At 52.9% G+C, this 21,905-nt stretch overlaps 1 protein-coding gene across 1 annotated transcript in view; it reads right to left on the bottom strand.

Annotated features, from left to right (window-relative positions):
- Window positions 1–3,512: 3,512 nt before the first annotated feature.
- Window positions 3,513–21,905, bottom strand: part of FASN (fatty acid synthase) — a 33,729-nt gene continuing 15,336 nt past the window's right edge. Inside the window, exons 21-42 of the mRNA XM_010153273.1 lie at window positions 20,722–21,032; window positions 20,191–20,583; window positions 18,024–18,188; window positions 17,715–17,833; window positions 17,455–17,609; window positions 16,920–17,123; window positions 15,819–15,969; window positions 15,167–15,345; window positions 14,495–14,614; window positions 14,224–14,346; window positions 12,057–12,280; window positions 11,435–11,636; window positions 10,258–10,409; window positions 9,736–9,827; window positions 9,440–9,591; window positions 8,918–9,160; window positions 7,048–7,236; window positions 6,454–6,681; window positions 5,793–6,013; window positions 5,198–5,296; window positions 4,830–5,081; window positions 3,513–3,753 (exon numbers count right to left, since the gene is read on the bottom strand). Of these exons, the coding sequence (XP_010151575.1) occupies window positions 3,616–3,753; window positions 4,830–5,081; window positions 5,198–5,296; window positions 5,793–6,013; window positions 6,454–6,681; window positions 7,048–7,236; window positions 8,918–9,160; window positions 9,440–9,591; window positions 9,736–9,827; window positions 10,258–10,409; window positions 11,435–11,636; window positions 12,057–12,280; window positions 14,224–14,346; window positions 14,495–14,614; window positions 15,167–15,345; window positions 15,819–15,969; window positions 16,920–17,123; window positions 17,455–17,609; window positions 17,715–17,833; window positions 18,024–18,188; window positions 20,191–20,583; window positions 20,722–21,032 (4,112 nt within the window). The 3' untranslated portion in view covers window positions 3,513–3,615. The remainder of the gene's footprint in view (window positions 3,754–4,829; window positions 5,082–5,197; window positions 5,297–5,792; window positions 6,014–6,453; window positions 6,682–7,047; window positions 7,237–8,917; window positions 9,161–9,439; window positions 9,592–9,735; window positions 9,828–10,257; window positions 10,410–11,434; window positions 11,637–12,056; window positions 12,281–14,223; window positions 14,347–14,494; window positions 14,615–15,166; window positions 15,346–15,818; window positions 15,970–16,919; window positions 17,124–17,454; window positions 17,610–17,714; window positions 17,834–18,023; window positions 18,189–20,190; window positions 20,584–20,721; window positions 21,033–21,905) is intronic.

Raw genomic sequence — 21,905 nt, 5'->3', positions numbered from 1 at the left:
GACGGGTGGATGAGGTGCTGAGAGATATGGTTTAGTGGTGGACAGATACGGTTGGACTGGATGATCTCTAAGGTCTTTTCCAACCCAGCGATTCTATGATTCTATTCACCACGCGGCCTCCCCGGCCCTCCTCCACGCAGCCACTCCCCGGGTCCTGTTCTCTCTTCGCCCCCAGCCTGCTGCCGAGCTGTCCCCGGCCTGAGGGGCACCGGGCCTTGGCGGGAGAGGCAAATGCCTCGTCGCGGTGCTCCCTTACCCCTGCGTGGTTAGCCCGCGTGCCCCTCGCCCAGTTTTAGCTGTAGACGCGTTTCTTTCCCCTCGGGAAGGCGGTGGGACAAACAACCGCTTCAGCAGTGACGAGTCACGGCGACAGTGCTGTATGCTCTTAGAATCATAGAATCACAGACTGGTTTGGGTTGGAAGGGACCTTAAAGACCATCCAGTTCCAACCCCCCTGCCATGGGCAGGGACACCTTCCATAGCCCAGGTTGCTCCAAGCCTCATCCAGCCTGGCCTTGGACACTTCCAGGGATGGGGCATCCACAGCTTCTCTGGGCAACCTGTCCCAGTGCCTCCCCACCCTCTCTGTGAAGAATTTCTTCCTGATATCTAATCTAAACCTCCCTGATTTCAATTTATACCCATTACCCCTTGTCCTATTAGGGTAATGATAGCCAGCTGTGGTTTCGGTCCTCAGAGCAGCGCGGTGCAGAGCCGGCGAGCGGGCTGCTGCCAAGGGCAGGTGCCACTGTCTTGCCCCAGAGAAGGGCTGATGTGAAGGGCTGTGCTTCAGCCCGTCTCAGGACGAGCAACCGCACCGCTGGGTTTTGCATCACCACGTTGTTCTCCTACCTCGGTCGCGGACGGACCGAGCCAGGCCAGGCAGCACCCGCGCGGCAAGGCTTTCACCTAACGCTCAGTTACGAACGCGGCGCAGGGCAGCAGCGCGGGGACGGTTACGGGGAGAAACCCAAACCCAAAGGCAAACCAGCCGTCTGCATTGCAACAGCCACAAGAGCATCGGAGCTGAGTGGCTACAAGGAATTTTTGAGGGACTTCAACTAAACCCGTAGCTCCAGGCTTGGCTTCGCTGAGACCACGTCCGTTTACGCGTACACGGAGAACCTGTCCCGCTCCTGCTGGGACAGCATCATCCCTCCCTCCCTCCACGCAGCCCCTGCAGACTCATTAAACACTCTTATACCTGATTAAACCCTTAAAAGTTTCATCACTCCTTTCCTTTTCCTTCCAGGTTATCCGTACAACCGAGACAAGTAGGATTCCTTCTCTCCTCAGGCTCCCCCAACTGCCAGGAGTTAAATTTAAGGCCAGCCAACCGGCCACAGCTGGTGTGTTACGTAGCATCCCACGCCAGGATGCGCGTGTCCCGCAGTATGGCACACGGCCACTCTTCCTACGGGATTCCTCGCTGCCGTAGGACCCCTCACCCTCTCCCCCTGCCCGCTTCCCTCCTTCCGTCACCACCTAACACCCAGCCGTCAGCCCTAACGGCGTTTACACCCCTCGCCTGCCTGACACACTCACCGTCCTCGAGGTAGATGCTACTGGTCCCGTTTTACAGACGGGGAAACTGAGGCAGTCGCGTTAACGGCTCGTCCAAAACTGCCACAACAGAGCCAGAATTAGAATTTGAAGTTTCCACTTCCATCTTGCGGGTGGGTGGTTGGGCTGTATCTAAGGTACAAAAATCATGGCGACAAGCAGCCATGCTCCAGAGTAATAAGTGTTCTTTATTATTGTTATTTCTACAGACTCCAAATCAGATATGCCAGCAGCAGTTTTTGCTTTATACCAAGAAATGAGCGATTCCAGGTGAAACAGGAGTAAGAAATGGTGGTAGAGAGTAAGACAAAAAGCCAACCAGTGATCAATTCTGTTTAATACTAGGAAAGCCAAAGAGAAAAAGACACTTCTCAGACCAAAAAGGATCGGGGGGGAAGGGGGGAGTGGGAAGAAAAAACAAACCGAGAACAAGAGTAACGTTGGAAATGGTTCAGGCTGACACATTGGTTTTATTTCAGATTTCCCAAAAGAAATACTTTATAAAATTAAAACCAGTTCACCCAGCCACTGTCAACAGAGGGTGGTATAAACAAGACACTAGGCCAGAACCTGCAGGGAAGAGCCACCCCTTCCGGTCACCGGAATGCTCCTTACCAACAGGACACTGGACTGGGGATGAGGATGGAGAGAACCGGGGTTTCAGGGCAGTGCTGAGAGGCACGACAGCTCCTCCTAGCCGGTGCTTTGTTACTACCCAGGTCTCCTCTGTATCATAAGCGTAGCAGGGATTTACTGATTTCGGGAAGGCCAGATCCAGCACAGCAAAGGCAAGAAATTGTTTAACTGAATCTTAGGCAGTTTCCTTTAAGAAGGTACCGTATTGCAACACCACAGCATCAGCCTGATCACTCAGCTAACTCCTGTGGGGTCTCCAGTCCCCTTACTGACAGGAAGCTGAAGAAAGGCCTAAGCCAGCCCCGTGCCCAGTGAAGCGTGGAGGGGCTCGGGGTCGGTGCCGTGTGGCTGCCTGAGCTCTGCTTACGGGCAGCAGGGGGAGGAGGGCTTGCTCCCCTCCTGCTGAGGGATTGTGTGTCCCCTCCCCGTTCCAAACGTCGGGTTGGGTGGCGAGACTGGAGGTGGGAGGGAGAAAGGTAAAGCAGCAGTCCCAGTGCTTTACCGAGGTCCTGAAACCGCGGAGCCGTGCACGAACGGAAGTTCCTGCCCAGGGACAGCTCTGCCCGTTGTCTCACACCTGCGTTAAGGCTGTCCAACCACCCACCCCGTGTCCCACTCCCCCTCAAAAAAGCGGATAACGGCAGGAACCCTCCCCCTTCTACCTTTCCGAAGGGGACAGGGCAGTGGGAGAAAGGAAGAAGAAAACAAGAACCGACCAACAGAAACCAGACTGTTCCAAAGATGCACCTTGGTTTAACAAATGGGCAACCTCCCCTCACAGAATAAGCCCTCCCCTCCAGAAAGGGATGTTTCTGTTCTCCTCTAACCCACGATAAATTAAAACCAAGTAAGAAGTCTCTGGTTTGACACAATAAATACTTAGAATATATCAAATTAAAAAAAATATAGTTACAAAAGCCTTAATGTAATTCTCTTTGACCGACTACAGACAGATTCTTCACAGACGAAAGGTATCTCCGAAATCAGCTGCAGCTCCTCTCCCTGCTCACTGGGCCTGGTCAACAAGTGCTACCACATACCCTTTGGAATACTGTTAAGACAAAACAATACAGAGCACAAGCAATCTACTCCTACATTTGTTTTTCACGCTGCCAAGGGTGCAGGAAACAGCCATCGGTGGGGAACCCTGGCAGCAGCGCAGTGACCAAGTCACAGCACTGGAGTAACACGGACTGGGGGAAAATGAAGCACAGGAAGAGAAGGAGGAGGGAGACCCCTAACAGTTTGGAAAGGAAAAGGTAAGCTGGAGAGAGAGAGAGACCGATCAGTTCGGCTGGGCTTCCCAGGTCTGGCAGCAGAGCAGATGAGATGGTGGACAGGAAGAGTTCCTCAGGGTCTGTCATAACAAGGAACGTCGTTGGCATTTTCTTCACCGCGGACAGGAAGAAGCGGAAGTTAACCCTCTCTGACACTGACACGCGGCTCTGCCAGCGAGCTGTGGATGATGCCAATGATCGATTCAACGCCATCTCCCTCCAGTAAGGTGCGGTGATCCCCTTCAATAACATGGACAGACACCTTCCCATCGCACACCTGCGCAGACACAGACAAGGAGAACTTCACACTCGGGGCTGACAACCAGCTGCTGCGGGTTTGTCAGCCCCTCAGCACCCTGTCAGACTCGGCTGGAAACAGCCCAAGTTGGACATAATTTCACAGACCAGCTGCAGGGCTCTGTTTGGAAGACACATTTTGAAGCGCAACAGCCTGGCAGGTGACCCGCTCGCACATACGCCGGGCAGGAGGCCAACCAGCCTGATACCAACAGAGTAACTTGTGCACAACGTCAAAGAACGAACCACGAAGTAGCTACTTTCAAGCCCTTCAGAAAACCAAATAACCCTCCTCTCCACTTAATCTCTCTCCCGCCACCATGAGTCCTCCCTTAAGGTCATTAGCAACTCATAACACAGAGTTAGCCTGGAGCTCAGATGCCTGAAGGGATAGGAGAGGCCAGAAGCAGGCAGGAGGTTCTGAGAAAGGCTTTCGTTTCCCTGGGACCGGCACCACAGTGTAAGACACTTCACCCCTTCATGTGGGCGGGTTTTAGTTAGCAGGGGGTTAATTTTCACAACCTGAGCAGGGGCTGAAGACAGCGACCTTATCTGGACAGGACAACACGCTCAGGTTTTTAGGCCCACAGGAAACCCACAGGCTGCCATCCAAGCGGCCCACAAAGGGTTGCTGAGGAGAACGGCTGTACCGCCAGAAGGCCGACTCTTGCTCTTCCCAAGCCTGGCCTTGTGACCTGGACGAGCTTTGGGGGTCTACAGTGACAGGAGGAGATGAGAATTTACTTCTGCCAAGTTACTCTCAACATCTTTATCATCTCAGGGCTGTCTAGAGACCTGCCAAGAGTGAGCTGTGGGAAACGCTCCCCTAATACAGAGGCTACACCTCCTCTTGGCCCTCACTGCCCTGAGAAAATACCCAGAACCAACCAGCTCATTTGCCTTTGGGGACTTTCAGTTCTTGTCAGAGCACGACAGCTGCAGAATGATCCTTTCTTTTAGGTTGGTTTTGTCCCTTCTCCCTCAGCAAGGATCATTTTCCATGCTTTTCTTTTGGTCCCCAACCACCAGGAGCACCTCAGCCGCCACCAGACTGACCTCCGAGAGCCTGTAGTCTCCACCCAGACCTTCTTCATATTCATTGTGAGACTTGGCCCGCATCAGCGTCACATTCCCATGATACTTCGACTCGGGTATGTACTTGTCAGCAGCCTTCAGCTTATGGTAGAAGGAAGCAGCAGCAAAGCTGAGCGCGTCACGGTTTATGGTGGTATGAGTCTGAGTGATCAGGTCTGCAGCAGCGCTCACACGAGCCTCCAGATCCTTCAGGGGCAGAAGGATCTCCAGCAGCTGGAAATAGTATTTTCCCCTCATTAGTCTCAAGAGGTGAGGATCTGTCCCCGCTTAGTAACAAACCCCACACCCCTCTTGTGCAACGTGAGAGGTAAAGAAGAGAGAAGTGTCACCTTATTGTACTCGATGCCTGTGAACTGCTGCACAAAGGCACACAGCGCTTCCGTCTCCAACGCGGCCTCGTTGCCCTGCGTCAGCTTGGCTCGGTAGCTCTGCAGGGGAAGAACGAAACGTGAGCGCGAGGGATGCGCCCGATCTTGAAGGTTAGACAGAAACACCTACAGCACGAGGGGCTTGAACTGGGGAAAAGAAAAAAGATTGAGGAAAAAAGAAAAAGAAAAAGACTGAGGCTTGGGGTGGGGACGATGCCCCGAGGGCAGGTTAGAGAGCAGCAGTTCGTCCTCTGCAAGTACAATGCAAATGGAGAGGAAGCCTTAAGCAAGGTTTCCTAGGAGCCCCACGAGGGTCCTGTCTCGCAGGCTCCAGGGACCCCCGGAAAACCTACTGATATTCTGATCTACCGTAGCACCTTGCCAGTTCAAGGCCATGTCCCAGATGCTTTCACCCTTCAGCACCCGCCTCCCAGCCTCCCCCCGCCCAGCGAAGCCTGGCAGCTTTCCCACGCTCCTGTGTAGGATGGCAAGCTCCCAGAGCACGAGCGCCGACGACACAGCACGGTCCCCAGCCAGAAAACTTTTCCCCCCTTACCTGGGTGTATGCTGCCACGAAGGAATGGGAGCCATCGAAGAGGAACAGGCTGTTGAGCGCGTGGGCAGCGTTCTGCTGTGCCTGCAGCTGGGAGCACATCTCGAAGGCTACACAGGCACCGAAGGAGTAGCCAGCGATGCGGTACGGTCCTTCGGGCTGGACCTGCTTCATGCAGTCGATGTAATAGGCTGCCAGGCTCTGGATGCTGTCCAAGGGAGCAGCTGGAACACGGAAGAGTTAGAAACAGACTGGAAAGACACCGGCAGAGGACAATTACATTTTCCTGAGCTCAGAAACAGCCCCGTTGGCAACATCCAGGTTATTCTGAAGGTCAGTTTCTAAACTCTGGTTACCAACTTACATTCTGGACAAGGAACGACAATGTTCCTGCTTTCCCAAGACAAAGAGAACCGCAAGCCTTTTCTCCTGCACGCTCATCTGCTGGCAAGGACTCAGGGACAACGTCCAATTCTTCCACTTCCTGGGCGCCAGCTCTTCAGTCTAACCTAGTGCTTCTCGTTACCTGGGGGCGTCTGACACTGTGCAGACTGCAGGGACTGGTGCTTGATCCTCCCAGTCAGAGTCTAGAAACCAATCTCTAAGGCAACTAAAACTCAGAATCTTGTCTTTACGAACTCAAGATGCTGAAGAACGGAGGTACCTTTTGTGCACTGGAGACCGTAGCAGGGCATGTGAAGCCTGGAGGCAAGAGTGTAGAAAACGGCAATGGATCCTTCAATGGGGTGGACAAGGAAAAGCGGGCGCTCCGTGCTCTGAACATCATTGAGACGGGTGATCGTTGGCCCCTCTGGGTTAACCAGCAAGTTGTTCAAATCTAGTTTTGGAGGCTCGCCCAGCCCTGTCTTCATCTGTTGGGATGGCTTCAGCTCTTTGGGGGAAAAACACACCAGAAAAACAGTCAGACTCAGGATCAGTCTCAGTCCCATAGCCGTAGTCCTAACGCAGAATCCCAGGGTGCTCTGGAATAGCCCACCGGCTCACCAGGTCACCAGGGCATGGACACAGGGATGTGCCTGTTGCCAGCTGCCCTGCAGCAACGGCACATGCTGTCAGCTCACACTAAGCAAGGCTTGACGCCGTGTGTTCCTCAGACAGGTAACGGTCCTGGATTACATCCCGCACAGCCGCAGGAGACCACTCACACAGAAAGTCACCAGCCCGGCAAGAAAGCGGCTTTCACCCTCTTATACTCAGCCCCCGGAACCGACGGGCCTGACCCATGCAGACACCCTACCCTCTGCTGTCCCCGACTTGGCGGAGAGTTCCCGCAGTTTGTTGATCGTCAGGAGTCGGATTTCTCTCATGGTCATAACGATGTCGTAGTCTCTCTCCAGGGTCTGGCGCACCTCCACACCCATCAGGGAATCCAAGCCCAGGTCTGCCAGGGAACTCTCAGCATTCAGACTGCTCACGTCACGGACGCCTGAGGAGAAAGAGCACGCTCAGGGGAGGCCAGTTGCTCTTTGGCTCTAGGCAGCCTTCTCAGCTTCCTTTCCCCTCACCCAAGACCTGAATGAACTGCAGCTACAGGGGATCAGCCAAAGCTTTCCCAAGTCACCTCTTCTACAACCCACACCTGGTATACAGGCCCTGGTTTTTCGAGCACGTGTTGAACGCACACAGATTTATGACAGATACATCAGCGCCAGCTCAATAGCTGTGAGTGTCCTCACTTCGGCTCTGACCAAGTTCCGAGCAGTCAGCCAGAGGAATTCCGCATGCCAGAGGCTCTAACTGATACTGCAGTCCTACACCTCAGGCAACTAATCCTCAACTACAGCACAAGATGAAACCCGTGTCGAAGACGGCTGCCTGCAACATGAGAGGAGCAGGTGACTCCTCCAGCCTCCACCACCCCTTCCCCTTCAATTTTCACTGTTCAAGTCTCTCACCCCTTCCTTACCTGTAAAAGGCTTCTCACAACAACACATGCACCTACAGCCCTTCCTCCCCTCCTCCACCTCTTGCTGCCCCATGCCGCCAGCCTCCCCACCATCAGCTCACTAGCTTCTCCCTTGGATTTCTTCACACACTCTCTCCTTCCCACTAACCCTACAGCTGGTACAATTTCCCAGCCACTTTTCTATGAAAGCCACATCCTCAGAGGTCAGATCTGCCGTCACAGTAACCGCACACAATTCCTTGGGTAATACTCTGGAGACTCTTAATTGACCAGTTCCCCTCTGGTAGAAAACAAAGGATCAGTACCCACTTCTGTCTGCAAGAGAGACAGCTGCAGTGGGACACAGAGGAGGTGACAGAGACTGCCCCCTCTTCCTGGAAAGGGAATACAGTGGCAGAAGGAAGCAGGTTCTAAACAGGCAGCAGCACGTGGCGCTTCACGTAACCCACAGGTAAGCTGAGGTCACCCCGTGTTCACGTCGGACGACAGACACTGCTGGGAGCAGGACATACTACCACTGAGTACAGAAAAGCTGCTTCTTACAGCATGGGGCACCCCCAGCTGAACACGTGAAAGCTGGGACAGTACAGCACGTTAGTCTGTATCTGCCCTGTGACATCCTGTGCCAGAGCTCTGCTGCTGGGGGCTGTCGCTGCTCATTCTCCATGTGGAGAAAGGCACAGGATTGTTCTTGTCCACTCTGAACGAAGGTACTGAGGGACGTGCACGTGTGTGAACACACCGAGAGAAAGGCTCCCCCGGAGAAACAAATCATAGAATCATAGAATGGTTTGGGTTGGAAGGGACCTTAAAGATCATCTAGTCCCACCCCCCCTGCCACGGGCAGGGACACCTTGCACCAGACCAGGCTGCTCAAAGCCACATCCAGCCTGGCCTTGAAGACATCCAGGGATGGGGCATCCACAGCATCTCTGGGCAACCTGTCCCCGTGCCTCACCACCCTCTCCGTGAAGAACTTCTTCCTGATACCTAATCTAAACCTCCCCGCTTTCAATTTAAACCTGTATGGATCACTGGAGAGAAGGAGCAGCACAAAGGAAAAGAAACAAACAGCCCTACAACACCCCCCAGCACCTGTGGTCAGGAGGAGATGCCGAACAGAGCACCTACAGCAGCAGCACTGCTCTCCAGAAGCACAGAGGGGAACACTGCCCAGCACCGCCCGGCCCAGAGCACCTACCCAGGATGTGAGCGACAGCTTCTACAAGATCCCGCTGGCTGCCTCCGTCAGCTTTCACAGAGACTTTCTCTGCCAGGACAAAACTGGACATGACAGGGTGAGGTTGGTTCAGGAAGATATCGAGCACCTCCAGGCACGAGCTGATTTGCTGGGGAATGGTTCCCCCCACCACCACCTCTTTGTTTCCCATTGTCTTCAGTAGAATACCCACATCACCAATGGCTCCCCACTGGATTGCCAGGCCTGGAGGAGAGATCAGAAGGGAGAAGACACTAGGCAAGGAGCTACAGCACACAGCAGCAACCAAAGGGAAGTGAAAACCAGCGAGGCGAAGGCCTGCATCCCTCCGTACTGTTCAACGTCAGTGTTTGTGCACACACGGACGACTCGGGCTAACAGCAACGGGAGGAACCAGCCTTCACCCTTCACTATCCTTCCAGACAAGCACGTTCCTGGCGAGCTGGTGCTGCTCTGGATGTTTGGTGGGACGGATTATTCTGTGCAAGGAGCGCAGTCCCTTACCTGGGAGTCCATCGTGATGTCGCTGCTCGCAGATACGCTCCATGGTAGAATTGGCGAAGCCGTAATTACTCTGCCCAGCATTTCCTCTTCCACAGCTCACAGAGGAGAACACCACAAAATAGTCCAAGTCTGGACACTTTTTACGCGTCACCCTTGGAGTGGAGAAGGGGGGAGAAAGCCCATCAGAACCACCCGCTCGGCGGGCGCTCCCGCACCAGGCAAGAGCGAAACGGCCGAGCTCGGTCAGCTCTGCGCCCACAGACACAGTTCAGCTCGGCCCTTCTGCCGACACTTACCAATCCAAATGCAGAGTGCCGCAGTACTTGGGCTTGTTGACCTCCCAGAATAATTCTGGGGTCTGATTTTCAATCATGCCATCTCTAAGGACCTGGGGGGTGGGGCGGGGAGAGAAAAGGAGAAGAAAAAAACACAGAAGGTGCAGTTTCAGTATCTTCAGTTTCTCCGTTTCCATTTGTCTCGGGGTTTTCGATATGAGGCCATCACTCCGCAGCGCAGGTTTGTCACTTCGGACATACCCTGAACATCCTGACACGAGACAAGGCCAACACGGCAGCCCTCACCTGCCCAGGTCTACGGGATTGTTCTGGTCCCCAGGGGCCTGGCACGACACTCGTCTTCTCCCAGAATGGAGCTCACTGGCCGAACACTGGCGCTTCCCAGGCCAAGGGGCCAGACCATAAGCCTTTAAGGGTCAGGCAAGGCCAGAGTGAAGTGCCCTTTGAAACACCAACGTCACCTACAACTCTAGGGAGCCTGACTGCCGCCTCTGGCAAGTCCTACGCCGTTTTGTCACTTACCACAGCCAAATTAAAGATGCCTCCAACGGGGCCAAGCCGCAAAGCTTCTTCTATCAGCAGCTCTGTTCCTTCCAGTGTTCCAACATCACGGGTAGATACCAACACGTCGATTCCCAGTGCCTTCCACTCTCTAACACGTTTAGCCTGGTAGCCTACAAAACCAAAGGTGAACAGTGCCTGGGATGAAGCATCCGAACCGTAAGGCGTTGGTTAACCCGCTCTTTACATTCTTCTGACTAGAGAGGGACTGAAGAGCTAAATAACCCCCGATTCAGCTACAAGAGGAAAACTGGACAAAGACAGAAATCACTTGAGTTTCAGAAACATTCCAAATTGATCGAAGTGGAGAACAGGGTTGGGAGAACGTGGGGCCAGGGAAGAGGAGGGAGAAAAAGTACAAGAGTGGAGGAAAAGGAACAAGAATTTGGGTAGCGAGACCAGAAAGAAGGGGTAGATTAGCGTGAGGCAAGATCGCAGTAGCACATCCAGAACTGGAGTAGTGTTCGATCTACGTGTTCGCACAAAGGGTGCCGTTGAACTGCCAGCAGAAAGCAGAGCTCTGCAGAGGGAGAGGTTTTGTCAGGACGGAATCTGCATGAGGAAACACTGAAGACTACCCCTGCCAGAAATCCCAGTGCCGCGACTGTGGTCAAACTGCCCAAAACCGAGCGAGAACACCTGCTGATGTTATCAGGTAGCGGGACACATGTCCCCAGGTGATCTATCTGGAGGAGCAGAAGCAGCCCCACGTGTAACGTGGGGCACAGAAGCTTTAGCAAGGAGTTGACAGGTCTCTCCTCGTGGCATGTGATCCACCGTGCCACAGCCAGGGGACAAGTCAGCGAGGCAGCTGGATACAGACCTTGTAGAGAGGGTAAAGGTAAAAGCGAGGCTGCAGAAAAAAATCCTGGGGAAGGGAGGAAATGGGTTGATATAATTAGGAAGCAAAAAAAAAGAGGAAAGAAGCAGCTGGAGAAGAGGTGACATTAAAGATTCTTCCTCCTTTAGAATAAAGGGGCCAACAGCTTGTTGGAAGCGAGAAAATACATACATGAGAGGAAATAAAAGAGATCAAGACATTATTATTTGCTGAGGACACTTAAAAATGGAGAGAAACTACAAAGTGAGGTCTGTTAGAGGCAGTCACGTTCCCTGTTCATTTACAGTTTTTGCTTACCTGTTCGTATGCCAGAACGAGACGTCAGGATAAGCTTCTGTGCTCCCCTCTCCACCAGCCACTGTGCCAACTCAAGCCCAAATCCGCCCAGGCCCCCCGTGATGATGTAAGACTTGGCAGGTGGACAGGAGGTTCGGGAGATGGCAGAGAGTTTAACTGGTTCAGACCTTCTTAAAGGATGTTCCTTCTCCTCTTCTTGAACCTTCCCCCCCACCCAAGAAAAAAGGAGGAAAGAAAAGCAGTTATGATGGGATCCACCGCGCGTTTCGGATCTCTCCCTGCCCTGCGCAGGGCAGGAACCCCGCGGGACCGGTGACAGACTCCCCAGCTACACTCGCTCGTGTCAGCAGCGAAACCAAGAACCTGTGCTGGCCCAGCTCACAGAACCCTTTAGGTTGGAAAGGCCGTGAAGATCACGTCCCACCCTTAACCCCACTCTGCTCAGAGCACCACGGCCCCGTATCCCCAAGCGCCTGCAAATCACAGAATCTTTCTGGTGGGAAAAGACCCTTCAGAGACCTGTAGCTACACAGCTTCAGCCTGGACTGGATCGGAACACCCCGCGCAGGCACCTACAGCGGATGGCCGAGGCACCCGAGAACCCGCGTCATTATCTCATTACCTGGATCATAACTTTGCCAATGTGCTTTCCTTGTGCCATGAACCTGAAGGCAGCTTCTACCTCTTCCTTCTTGAAGACTGTACTCCTCAGGGGCTTCACCACACCATCCTTTATGCCCTTCTTCAACAACTCCGATACTACTTCCCACTCTTGGTTTCCCTCCTCAAAGATTGCATCCAGCAGGATCCCATGAAAGGCCACGTTCTTGAGGAAGAGGGACATTCCTAGGAAAAGCAACTTGGTTATGACCTGATGCTGCTGACATTTCAGAACAGTCTCTTCTGCCTGGGAAACCTTCCTGCGCAGGTCAGTGGCGTGGGACTGAGGAGTAAAGCAGCCATTAGTTGCTAGAATTCTACGTTTTCCACACTCACACATGCTCTCCGAACGCCGTATTAATTAGGTCACTCTCCTACATGCAGGCCAGTTTAACAGAAGCTTGACACACAACTTAAGTGAGTGAAGAGGACAAACTATAACACGGGCAGTCTGAAACGAAAAAGGGCATTTTGTGTCTGGCGACACCTGACTTAGCCGCAGAGGAGCTACAACCCCACGTACATCCTGTCCTTCCTCACAGAAAATGCCTCATCAGAGGAAGTTTTCCACGGTGCTTTTGAAATTTCCATGATATTTTGAAGTTTAAGTAGAATCAGAAAGAAGACAGTGTGAAAGGCCAAGGACGGTCTGCTGAGAATGACCACATGGAGCAGGTGCTGCGAGACACGTCACACTGAACACCTCAATCTGTTTCCCCATCCAAGGGACATCGGGTTGATCTCACCCCTCTGCCATGACAAACTGGGAGGTGCTGGTGACTCTCGAGGGAGAGGAGGCCTTGCAGAGGGATAGACTGGAACGCTGGGCATCGACGACATGGAATTTAGCAAGAACAAATGCCAGATTCTGCCCCTGAGACTGAGTATCGCCAGCGCCAGTACAAACTGGGCAAGGAGTGGCCGGAGAGGTGCCCTGCAGCACAAGCTCTGGGATGCCGGTCGACATCCCTCCCTGTGCCCCAGAGCCAGGGGGATCACCCACAGCCCGACTGGCCGGGCAGGAGAGGGGACGGTCCCACTGCGTTTGGCGTCGGTGTGGCCTCGCCCCGAGCGCAACACTGGCCTCTTCATTTAAGAGGCATGTGAAGGTTCTGGAGTGCCTCTGGAGGAGGGACTGGTGGTCATGTCCTGTGGGGAGTGACTGAAGATGCTGGGTTTGTCTAGTTTGGAGAAAAGGAGGCTGAGGGGTGGCCTCATGGCTCTCTGCAGCTTCCTGAGAAAGGGATGCGGGGAGGGAGGTGCTGAGCTCTTCTCCCTGGGATCTGGTGAGAGGACACATGGAAATGGCTCAAGGCTGCATCAGGGGAGGTTCAGACTAGAGAACAGGAAATCTACCTTCACCGAAAAGGTGGACAAACACTGGGATGGACTTCCTAGGGAGGTGCTCGATGTACCATGCCCATCAGCGTTCAGAAGGCATTTGGAACACACCCTTAAACACTACGCTTTAATTTTCAGTCAGCCCTGAAGTGGTCAGGCAGTTGGACTAAGTGATGGTTGCAGGTCCCTTCCAACCTGGAACTATCATACGTTATTCCGAAGGGTGTGGATCTCTAGTGAGACAACAAAACAAGGTTCTCTGAAAAATTCTAATTACGTTCACATTAAAAACAGTTAGTTTGCCCAGACAGAGGGCCAAGCTGCAGCTTGTGTAGCTATGAACTTCCCTTGCCAAGATTTACAGCGCACTCGTCTAGCACAGACTGGTGTGTTACAACCCAAAAAGCTTGGAAGTCAAGTCCAAGAGCTCTGTGAAACCCATAAGCTAAGCGGCAGCGAGGCAGACCAGGCCATGCGAAACGAGCTCTGCTCCTTACCACCTCCCTGTCGAGAGGCTCTGGGGACAACACGCCCTACACGGGTTTGAAAGAAATCTGTGAGGAAGGTGATTATTTTGCATGTCTCCTGCAGGCTTCTCGAAAGTTGCTGAGTGCTGTGCTTCCCCCGAGAAGATGTTTGTTGAGAAGAGTACAGACGTGGCTAGTGACCAAAGTGAAACATGTTTTCCAGCTCAAAGCTTATCTAAATGTGAAGATCAGCCTGTTTTCAGCGTACAGGCGGGGCTGCCATCATCGCTTGCACCCGGATTTCCCCATGCCCCATCTTACCAAGCTGACTGTTGCTAGACAGATCAAATTTGCCTATTTCCAAGAAGCGCCCGTGTCGAGCAAGACAACGCAAACTGGCTTGGAGCTTCTCTTCCGCCAAGGAATTCAACACGAGGTCAACACCTGCAATGACAGGAGAAGCAACTATTTAGCAACCTCAGCTCTGCTGAGAGCCTCACCCCGTCTCCTAGCGACTCCTTTTGTCTTTAGAAAGTGCAACTGCACAGCGTGGCAGAGCTGACAAAGAAGGAAAAGCGTTCCTGGAACTCACCCTTCCCGTCAGTAGCTCGCAGTACATGCTGCTCAAAGGCAGTACTTCGGGAGCTGGCAAAGCTATTCGCATCCAGCTCTGGGAATCTTGCTTGGAGATACTCGCGTTTCTCGGTGGAGCCTGGAAACAGAAGGCAGGATGGATGATGTCAGTACTCTTACGTGCCGTTTTATGATGAAACGGCCCGTTTTCACCTGCACACCTTTTCCCAAGGACTAAGGCTGAGCAGCCACCAAGTATCTGCTTCAGAGCTCTCGAGGTCTCAAACCTTAGGACAAAGGCTGTCTGGTTGTTACCGCTCACGTCCGAGCTACAGCAAGGCCCAGGGCGAGACCAAGCCTGACAATGGACATTCTCTGACCCCACTACTGGATTTAAAAGCAGCAGCCTTGATCATCTTCTCTACTTCGGATTACCTAGTGCGCAGAGGTAGCTAAACCTGCCTACTGTGGGAGTTTAAGCGCAGTCAGGAGCTGTATTTACCACACACCCTGTTCCCAGCGAGGAAACTAGATCAGTGTCACAGGAGATCGTTTGGGGGGAGGAAGTGTACGTATGAAAATAGGTATTTATGTACAGATACCTATGTGTGTGCACACACGGACACACTTCCTCTCCCCGTAAGTGACATACTTCTTGTTCACCCCGTAACGCTGGGCCCTCAGCACTCACCGACAGTAGCAAAGACCCGGCAGCCCATGCTCAGGGCAATGGCGATGGCTGCTTGGCCCACGCCGCCGGAGCCGGAGTGAATAAGGACACTCTCACCCTTCTTCACACCACCGCGAACCACCAAAGCGTAATAAGCAGTGGCGTAAACCACAGGCACCGACGCTGCTTCCTCCAGGGTCCTAAGAAGCAAAGTAGGAGGAGATACCTTTAGCCTTGGAAAAGACTACTGGATTCTCCTGATAAAATCTGCTTTTCTGCAGTGGAAGAAAGGTTAAACTGCTGGGGATTAACCAAAAAGCACAAATGGTTCTCAGTCACAGCGCAGGCTTCCACAGCTGCCAGGCACAGCCGAGAGGGTCATCCTGCTGCAGAAGTGTTTCAGTAACGAGCCTGTAACGTAACCAGCACCGAAATCCCAGCGCACACTGGAGCACGGGGAGCTGCGGAGCCAAGGGACAGTCGAGCACCTCGTGCAAGCTGCTGCACGGAAACGAGCACTCAGTGAATCGACGCCCCATCCTGCAGCTGCTCAGAGACCACAGCCCTGCTGTTATTTCCCAGAGAGGGGTTGTCCTGGGTCTGTGAGGGCTCAGCCTCAGGCGTGAAAGCAAATCTTAACCACAGATGCAAATCAGAAGAGAAGTTGACTTACCAGTTTTTGGGCACCTCCCACAGGAACCTCTTGTCACAGTCTACCACAGTAGCCAGCCCCTTTGCCGGCAGCAATCCCATCACCCTTCTTCCGGCCGGGTCCCGGCCCGAGAACTCCATGCCCAGCATGCACTGCTGCAAAGCCCAGTTACCTGAAAGAACACCAGCGTCTCACAAAGGCAGTTCCCTGCTAAATCCCTTGGTCGAGAATGTGCTGCACCAGCAGGCCCGGACGCTGGAACCCCACAGACGGAAGAAGCGTCGGGATCTGTCTACTACGTACACAGTTCCTAAGTCACCAAGTTCTTTGTCACTACGAGAGCAGCAGCAACAGACTTGCTCTCATTAAATCTCACTCTTCACCCTTGACGACACTGCTTTAATTTCCAGTTTTCATCGAAACATCCTGTTTCACAGGCAGTTTTGTTCCTCTTTGGAAGAGGGCAACGCAGACTAACAAGGACGACCACAGCAAAACCTGCTTCACAGCGAAAGCTTAATTTTTGCAAACACCCATTTTAGGCAGAGACTAATCTCAGACATGAGGGGAATCTCAGCCCATGTGACATCACCCATAAGAATCTCCAAATGCACTTTTACATGCTCTTCCCCCTCTCCTTTCAACAGAGCTTTAAAACCATTCAACAGGCCTTAGGTTCGTTTTAGCTCCCTGGATTATCAGCTCCATTTCGCAGCCAGGAGCTGCTTCCCCTGGCATTTTTCTCCCCCGAAAGCAACACGTGTCCAGTAGCATGGCAGCACGGAACTTCGATGTTCCCACCTTGTTGTGGATCTTTCCCGCCCCTGGAGCCCCCATCAAACTGTTTCACTTCACACGCGTTATCGACGCAGCGGGGCTGGGGATGCTTCCTCACACCGAGGAGTGACTGCCGTACGGAAAGAGGGGATGCAACTGGCAGTAGAACCTGGGAGTCTGGGTGTACAGTCCTGCCGGGGGCTGCGCTTCCTTCTCACGAGTACTGCCTTCCGGCTGAACCAAACCCATACGCACTGCAGCCAGCGCGTCCCTAACAGCCAGGAGATCTAGTAAGTTCTACAACAGGAATACAGAAATAGGTTTTCTGGTGTAACTGTAACTCACCAGGGATAGCATCTGGAGAAAGCTTTCCTGTGGCCAGCATGATGTCCCGGAAGTTGAGAGATGCGTAATAGACTTTGCAGAGTTGAACGTTGGGATTAGTTGCACGGAAGTGTTGAAGGGGGGAGACAATCCAATGAAGAGATGAGAGATCTCCACGAGTCAACACATTCACGTAGGCGTATTCTGTCAACTCCTGAGGTTGTGCTGCAGAAGGAACAGTAAGAGCTTTACACACATTAGCACAGGCACACATTTTCCAGAGCGAGTAAATTCCTTGTGCAATTGCTACCTTCGCCTTCGTTTACTCTCCAGAAAGCCCTTTCTTACCCTGCAATACCACCCATACCCTAAAATAGCTCATCCCTCCTTCTGGGGACAGAGCATGCTACTGTTCACTCTGACCTGAACTCCAAGTTATCCTTTAAAAATCAGTAATAATGAAAAATAATTGTAGGAATAATAGCTACTCATTTTCCACGCAAAGCCTGTTCAGACTCAAGGCCCTGCAAGCCATCTCAGTGCTGGAAGCAGTTACCTTGCTGCATGGGGAGATGCCTGAAGGAGCCCCACTCTCCATCACGATACACGTTCATCACCAGGTCCCTCTCAACAATCTTCTGCATCTCCAGGGAAGAGGGACCCGTGGGTGGGACCGCTGATGAAGGGTTCAAGTTGGAAACAAACACACACCTAGAGGACAAGAGTTGCCGTGTTGTTGGTTTTGCTACCAGCCTGAAAAGAAGGTAACACCAAATATCTCCTCTCCTACGGTGACACAAGGGCAGGCTTACATACCTGATCCTGTGGCCTTCTGCTTCAAGGCGGAGGCAGTTCACCATTCCCAAAATTCCCGAGTTCCCACAACTGGTGGCAGTCAACCAGACAGGCTGCTCCGACGGGTCAGCCAGGACCTCCTGCAGGACAAACCCCAAACTGTTTTACTAGGAACCACAGAAAGGAAGTAGCCCTCGTATCCGTAAGGAGGAGATGAATAACTTCTATTCCAGGAAAAGCGACTGGACACACACACACTGCTTCTAACACCCCTGAGTATCTCACTGAGAAAGCACAATGATTTGGAGAGTCAGACACAGGAGTTCTCACCTTCAAGGATTCGACCCACTTATAATTGGGCTCATCTACTGGCAGGAAGACGGGTGTTTTAGCAGGGGCTGGTCGGCGACACAGGAAAAGAGCTGAGCCAAAGAACGATTTCTTCACGGCAACCAGGCTCAGCGCAGCTTTGCTGAATAAGCCCTCCCACTGTGCCTGTCAAATCAGGTAAAACAACAATTAACAGGGAAATCAAAAGTCAATTAAAGTCACATCTTCACACGGAGACTCCTCAAGGGTGTCCCAGAGAAGGCACTGTCCGCCTCCTCCCTGCTCTGGCTCGAAGCCTCGCTGTCTGCTCGGTATCATCTCAGTACAAACACGTATTTGAGTGATGGAACGGGACTTTATCCGTGTCTGGACTACTCCTCCTTTCCCAGAACACCCTCAGCAGCAGTCCTACAAGCATCACGAAGCCCTGGTTAGGGAACTAGTCTTTCCACACTCCTGGTGTGCAAAAGGCAGAGCAGTGCCCATCCCAAGGGTATTTCAATGCCTCCAGTTTAACCCCAGCAGTGAGGCAGGCAGAGCTCCCCAAACCAACACAGCATACACACTCCGACACAGAAAACCCGAGTCTCGGTGTCAGGGGTCTGTGCCACACAGGCCCCATCCGCAACAAAGTGAAGTGGGACAGAGGAACCGTGAAAACCCTTCTGCCGGGGGCGGGGAGACGCAGCAGCCACCTCAGGGAGGGAGCTGCACATGCCAGTCACACTGAAACAGGTTTCAGAAAATCAAGAGAGAGTGACAACACGCGTGTGGCACATCCCAGGAAGCCGAGGGAAACGAAGGTGATGCAGGCTCTCAGAAAAGCATCCGGCTGCTCTTCATATGCCAACACGGAACAGCCAAAGTTTTCTACCATGACGGTGACCCCCTACGCCGAGGACTGGGGACAGCGTCCCTGTCCCGAAAAACACAACACCGTAGTAAGTCTCGCCCACTCTTGCCTGCGTAGAATCATCTTAAGCTTCCAACTCCACATCTCCTACCCAAGGGGGAAACCATGCTACTGACACGACAGAACAAGGTTTTACATCATCAGCTTCAGTGGCACCTCAGAGTCATTTTTTTATCCCTGTGTTTTTTGGGTAGGATGCCAAGATGAAGAACTCGCCCTTCCTTTTCAAATCTCCTTGGGAAATTTTTGCAGGGCTAGAATCCACATCACTGCAAGATCCCACACCCAACCACCACACTCCAGAGTTATTAACAAGTTAAGCTGCCAGAGGTGCTGCTCCCTCCTTGTTCTAAAGGACGGGTGACGAGGTGAACGTTCTGCAGGGGGGCGGCTTCCCAACCCCCTCTCCACTTCCGAGGGCTCATCATTCTGCTGTACCTCACGGGATCAGCATGTGGGGAGGGGCAAAAACACGGACAAGAGAAAAGCCTTCCCTTTCTGGGAGGTGAATGGTTTGTCACATCTCACTCCCAGCAGCGATACCAAGAGAGATATTCTGATACTAAAGCACTTTGGGATCATACAGTGACAAAGCTGCACCCACCCACACTATTTGGCTGTAAAGGAATCATAGAATGGTTTGGGTTGGAAGGGACCTTAAAGATCATCCAGTTCCAACCCCCTGCCATGGGCAGGGACACCTTGCACTAGACCAGGTTGCTCAAAGCCACATCCAGCCTGGCCTTGAAGACATCCAGGGAGGGGGCATCCACAGCTTCTCTGGGCAACCTGTCCCAGTGCCTCACCACCCTCTCTGTGAAGAATTTCTTCCTGATCTCTAATCTAAACCTCCCTGATTTCAATTTATACCCATTACCCCTTGTCCTCTCACTACAGGCCCTTGTAAAAAGTCCTCTCCCAGCACCCTTGTAGGCCCCTTCAGATACTGGAAAGCTGCAATGAGGTCTCCTCGGAGCCTGAATCGTCCTGGCCAGTATTTTCATATGGATTATAGATCCGGAAATGACAAGGAATAGTTTCCAATGCACTGAGGACGGCTCTGCTCACTCATCTCGGTGCACTCTCCCGACCCGGTCTGTGGAGTTCACGACTCCTCTCCAGAGGGAGTGTTACTCTACAGAGGGCCTCAAGGGAAAGGGACGTAAGTGCTGCCCACCCCACGCTCCGCACAAGAGCGCCTGCAGCAGCAGACTCCAGACACCCCCAAGGTGTCTGTCCTGCCAGGAGGCTTACCTGGCTCAGGAAGCAGCTGTGTTTCTGCTGGAGATCCGGACTTACAAGGAAACCGACAGTTTCTGCCAGAGTTTCTCCTCTGAGGAGCGTGTGAAGCAGGACAAATCCTCCCTCTTTCACAGCAGCTGCCAAGTTGGAGAGAGTTTCCGCGGCGTTCCCTACAGCACTGGCTGAGCAGTTGTATACCACCAGGTCGGCGTTGGTCAGATTTCCAGAGGGAGGGCCAGATGGATCCCACTGGCTAATGGCAACTCCAGCATCTTGCAGCTCCATTTCATTAGCCGACAGCGTCTCCAGGACGCGGTCGGTGGCAATGTAGTCCACCTGCAGCAGGGGCTGAGTGTTCAGGATGCTTCTGACACGGGAGAAGAGACGTCCGCTTCCTGCGAGAGCCTGGGAGAAGGAAGAGGGGAAGCCAAGCTGAAATATGAACAACATCCAGAATTCTACCTGGAACAGCACAAGCATGCAACCAGGTATCTGGAAGGCCCAGATCACCAGCCGCAGGCCCATCCCGGGCTGCCAGCTAACCTCCACGACCTTCATGCGGTGACTGGTCATGTTCTCCAGCACCACCCCCAGGCAAGTCTGCAACTCTGCCGCATCCAGCAACCCGTTGAGAAGAGGGTCATCCTGGAAGTGCATCTTCTCCCGCGTCACGATCTGCTCCAGCTCGGAATGGAGGTTCCCATTCAGTTCCAGGTGGCAGATCTCGGCGAGGATGTGCTGAAGGCCCTTCTGCGCGGGTGAGGGCTCCGCAGCACCCGCCACCCTTTCTAGCCCAGGGATGACTAACTTGACCCCATGCAGGGCCACCTTGGCCTGCACCTTCCGGATCAGATCTACGGAACAGAAGGGGAAATGAAAGCAAGAGTCAGATAGTCCAAATATTTTTCTTTTCCTCTGTCTCCATGTGCTATCCCAACGGATCAGCACCATGAACCACAACATCTTGTACCACTCCCCCAGCCTGCTCCCGGACATCCCTGTCACTGCGTATTGTGCGGTACCTGCAGCCCCCAAGGGTAAAGCTTTTGGTGTTCTAGACAGAGAGGGCAACAAACAAACTTCCCACTGTTTCAGGGAGCTGTGGAGTGAAATTGTAAATTTCTGCAGATACAAGAGCTCTAAAATGCTTTTTTGCTTCTGTAACCGTATAGAAAATGGCTCGTCCAGACTGAGAGCAGAAACAGCATCACAAAAAATTGAAATAAAAATCTCAGTACAGCCTATGTAAAAACTTTGGGGATAGGATTTGAACTCTGCAGAAAAAGAGAGAAATCTTTAAAATCCATCACCAGGTCAGGAGGATGAGCATGAAGACACTTCACCAACACAGAATGACAAACCTGCCACCTCAGGATTCAGCAAAACCCATCACTGGAGTAAAACTCCAAAGAGTATCTTTTTCCCTTTGCCGAAAAGGCACTTGGAGCGATGAGCCGAGGGGATGGCTCTGCATCCGAACGGGCTACAGGTTCACAACAGACTAAGCTGCTCCTATTCTGTTCTTGCAGCAAACACGAGCTGGTTTTGGCACATGTCACTACACCGCCCTCCCCCCTTGGATCCGCTCTTGTGCCCACAACCAGATGGGAACAGAGGCGTCAGCTCGCGCACGCTGGCAGCTGACAGGGCAGAACAGAGCCAGGAGGGTAAAGACTCTCCTGTCAGTGCCCAACACAACACGGCTGGACTCCTCCCACCTCAGGCAG

Source organism: Eurypyga helias, unplaced genomic scaffold, assembly GCF_000690775.1.
Source record: "Eurypyga helias isolate BGI_N326 unplaced genomic scaffold, ASM69077v1 scaffold27866, whole genome shotgun sequence".
NCBI lineage: Eukaryota > Metazoa > Chordata > Aves > Eurypygiformes > Eurypygidae > Eurypyga > Eurypyga helias.
This window is presented reverse-complemented; position numbering and strand designations above follow the sequence as displayed.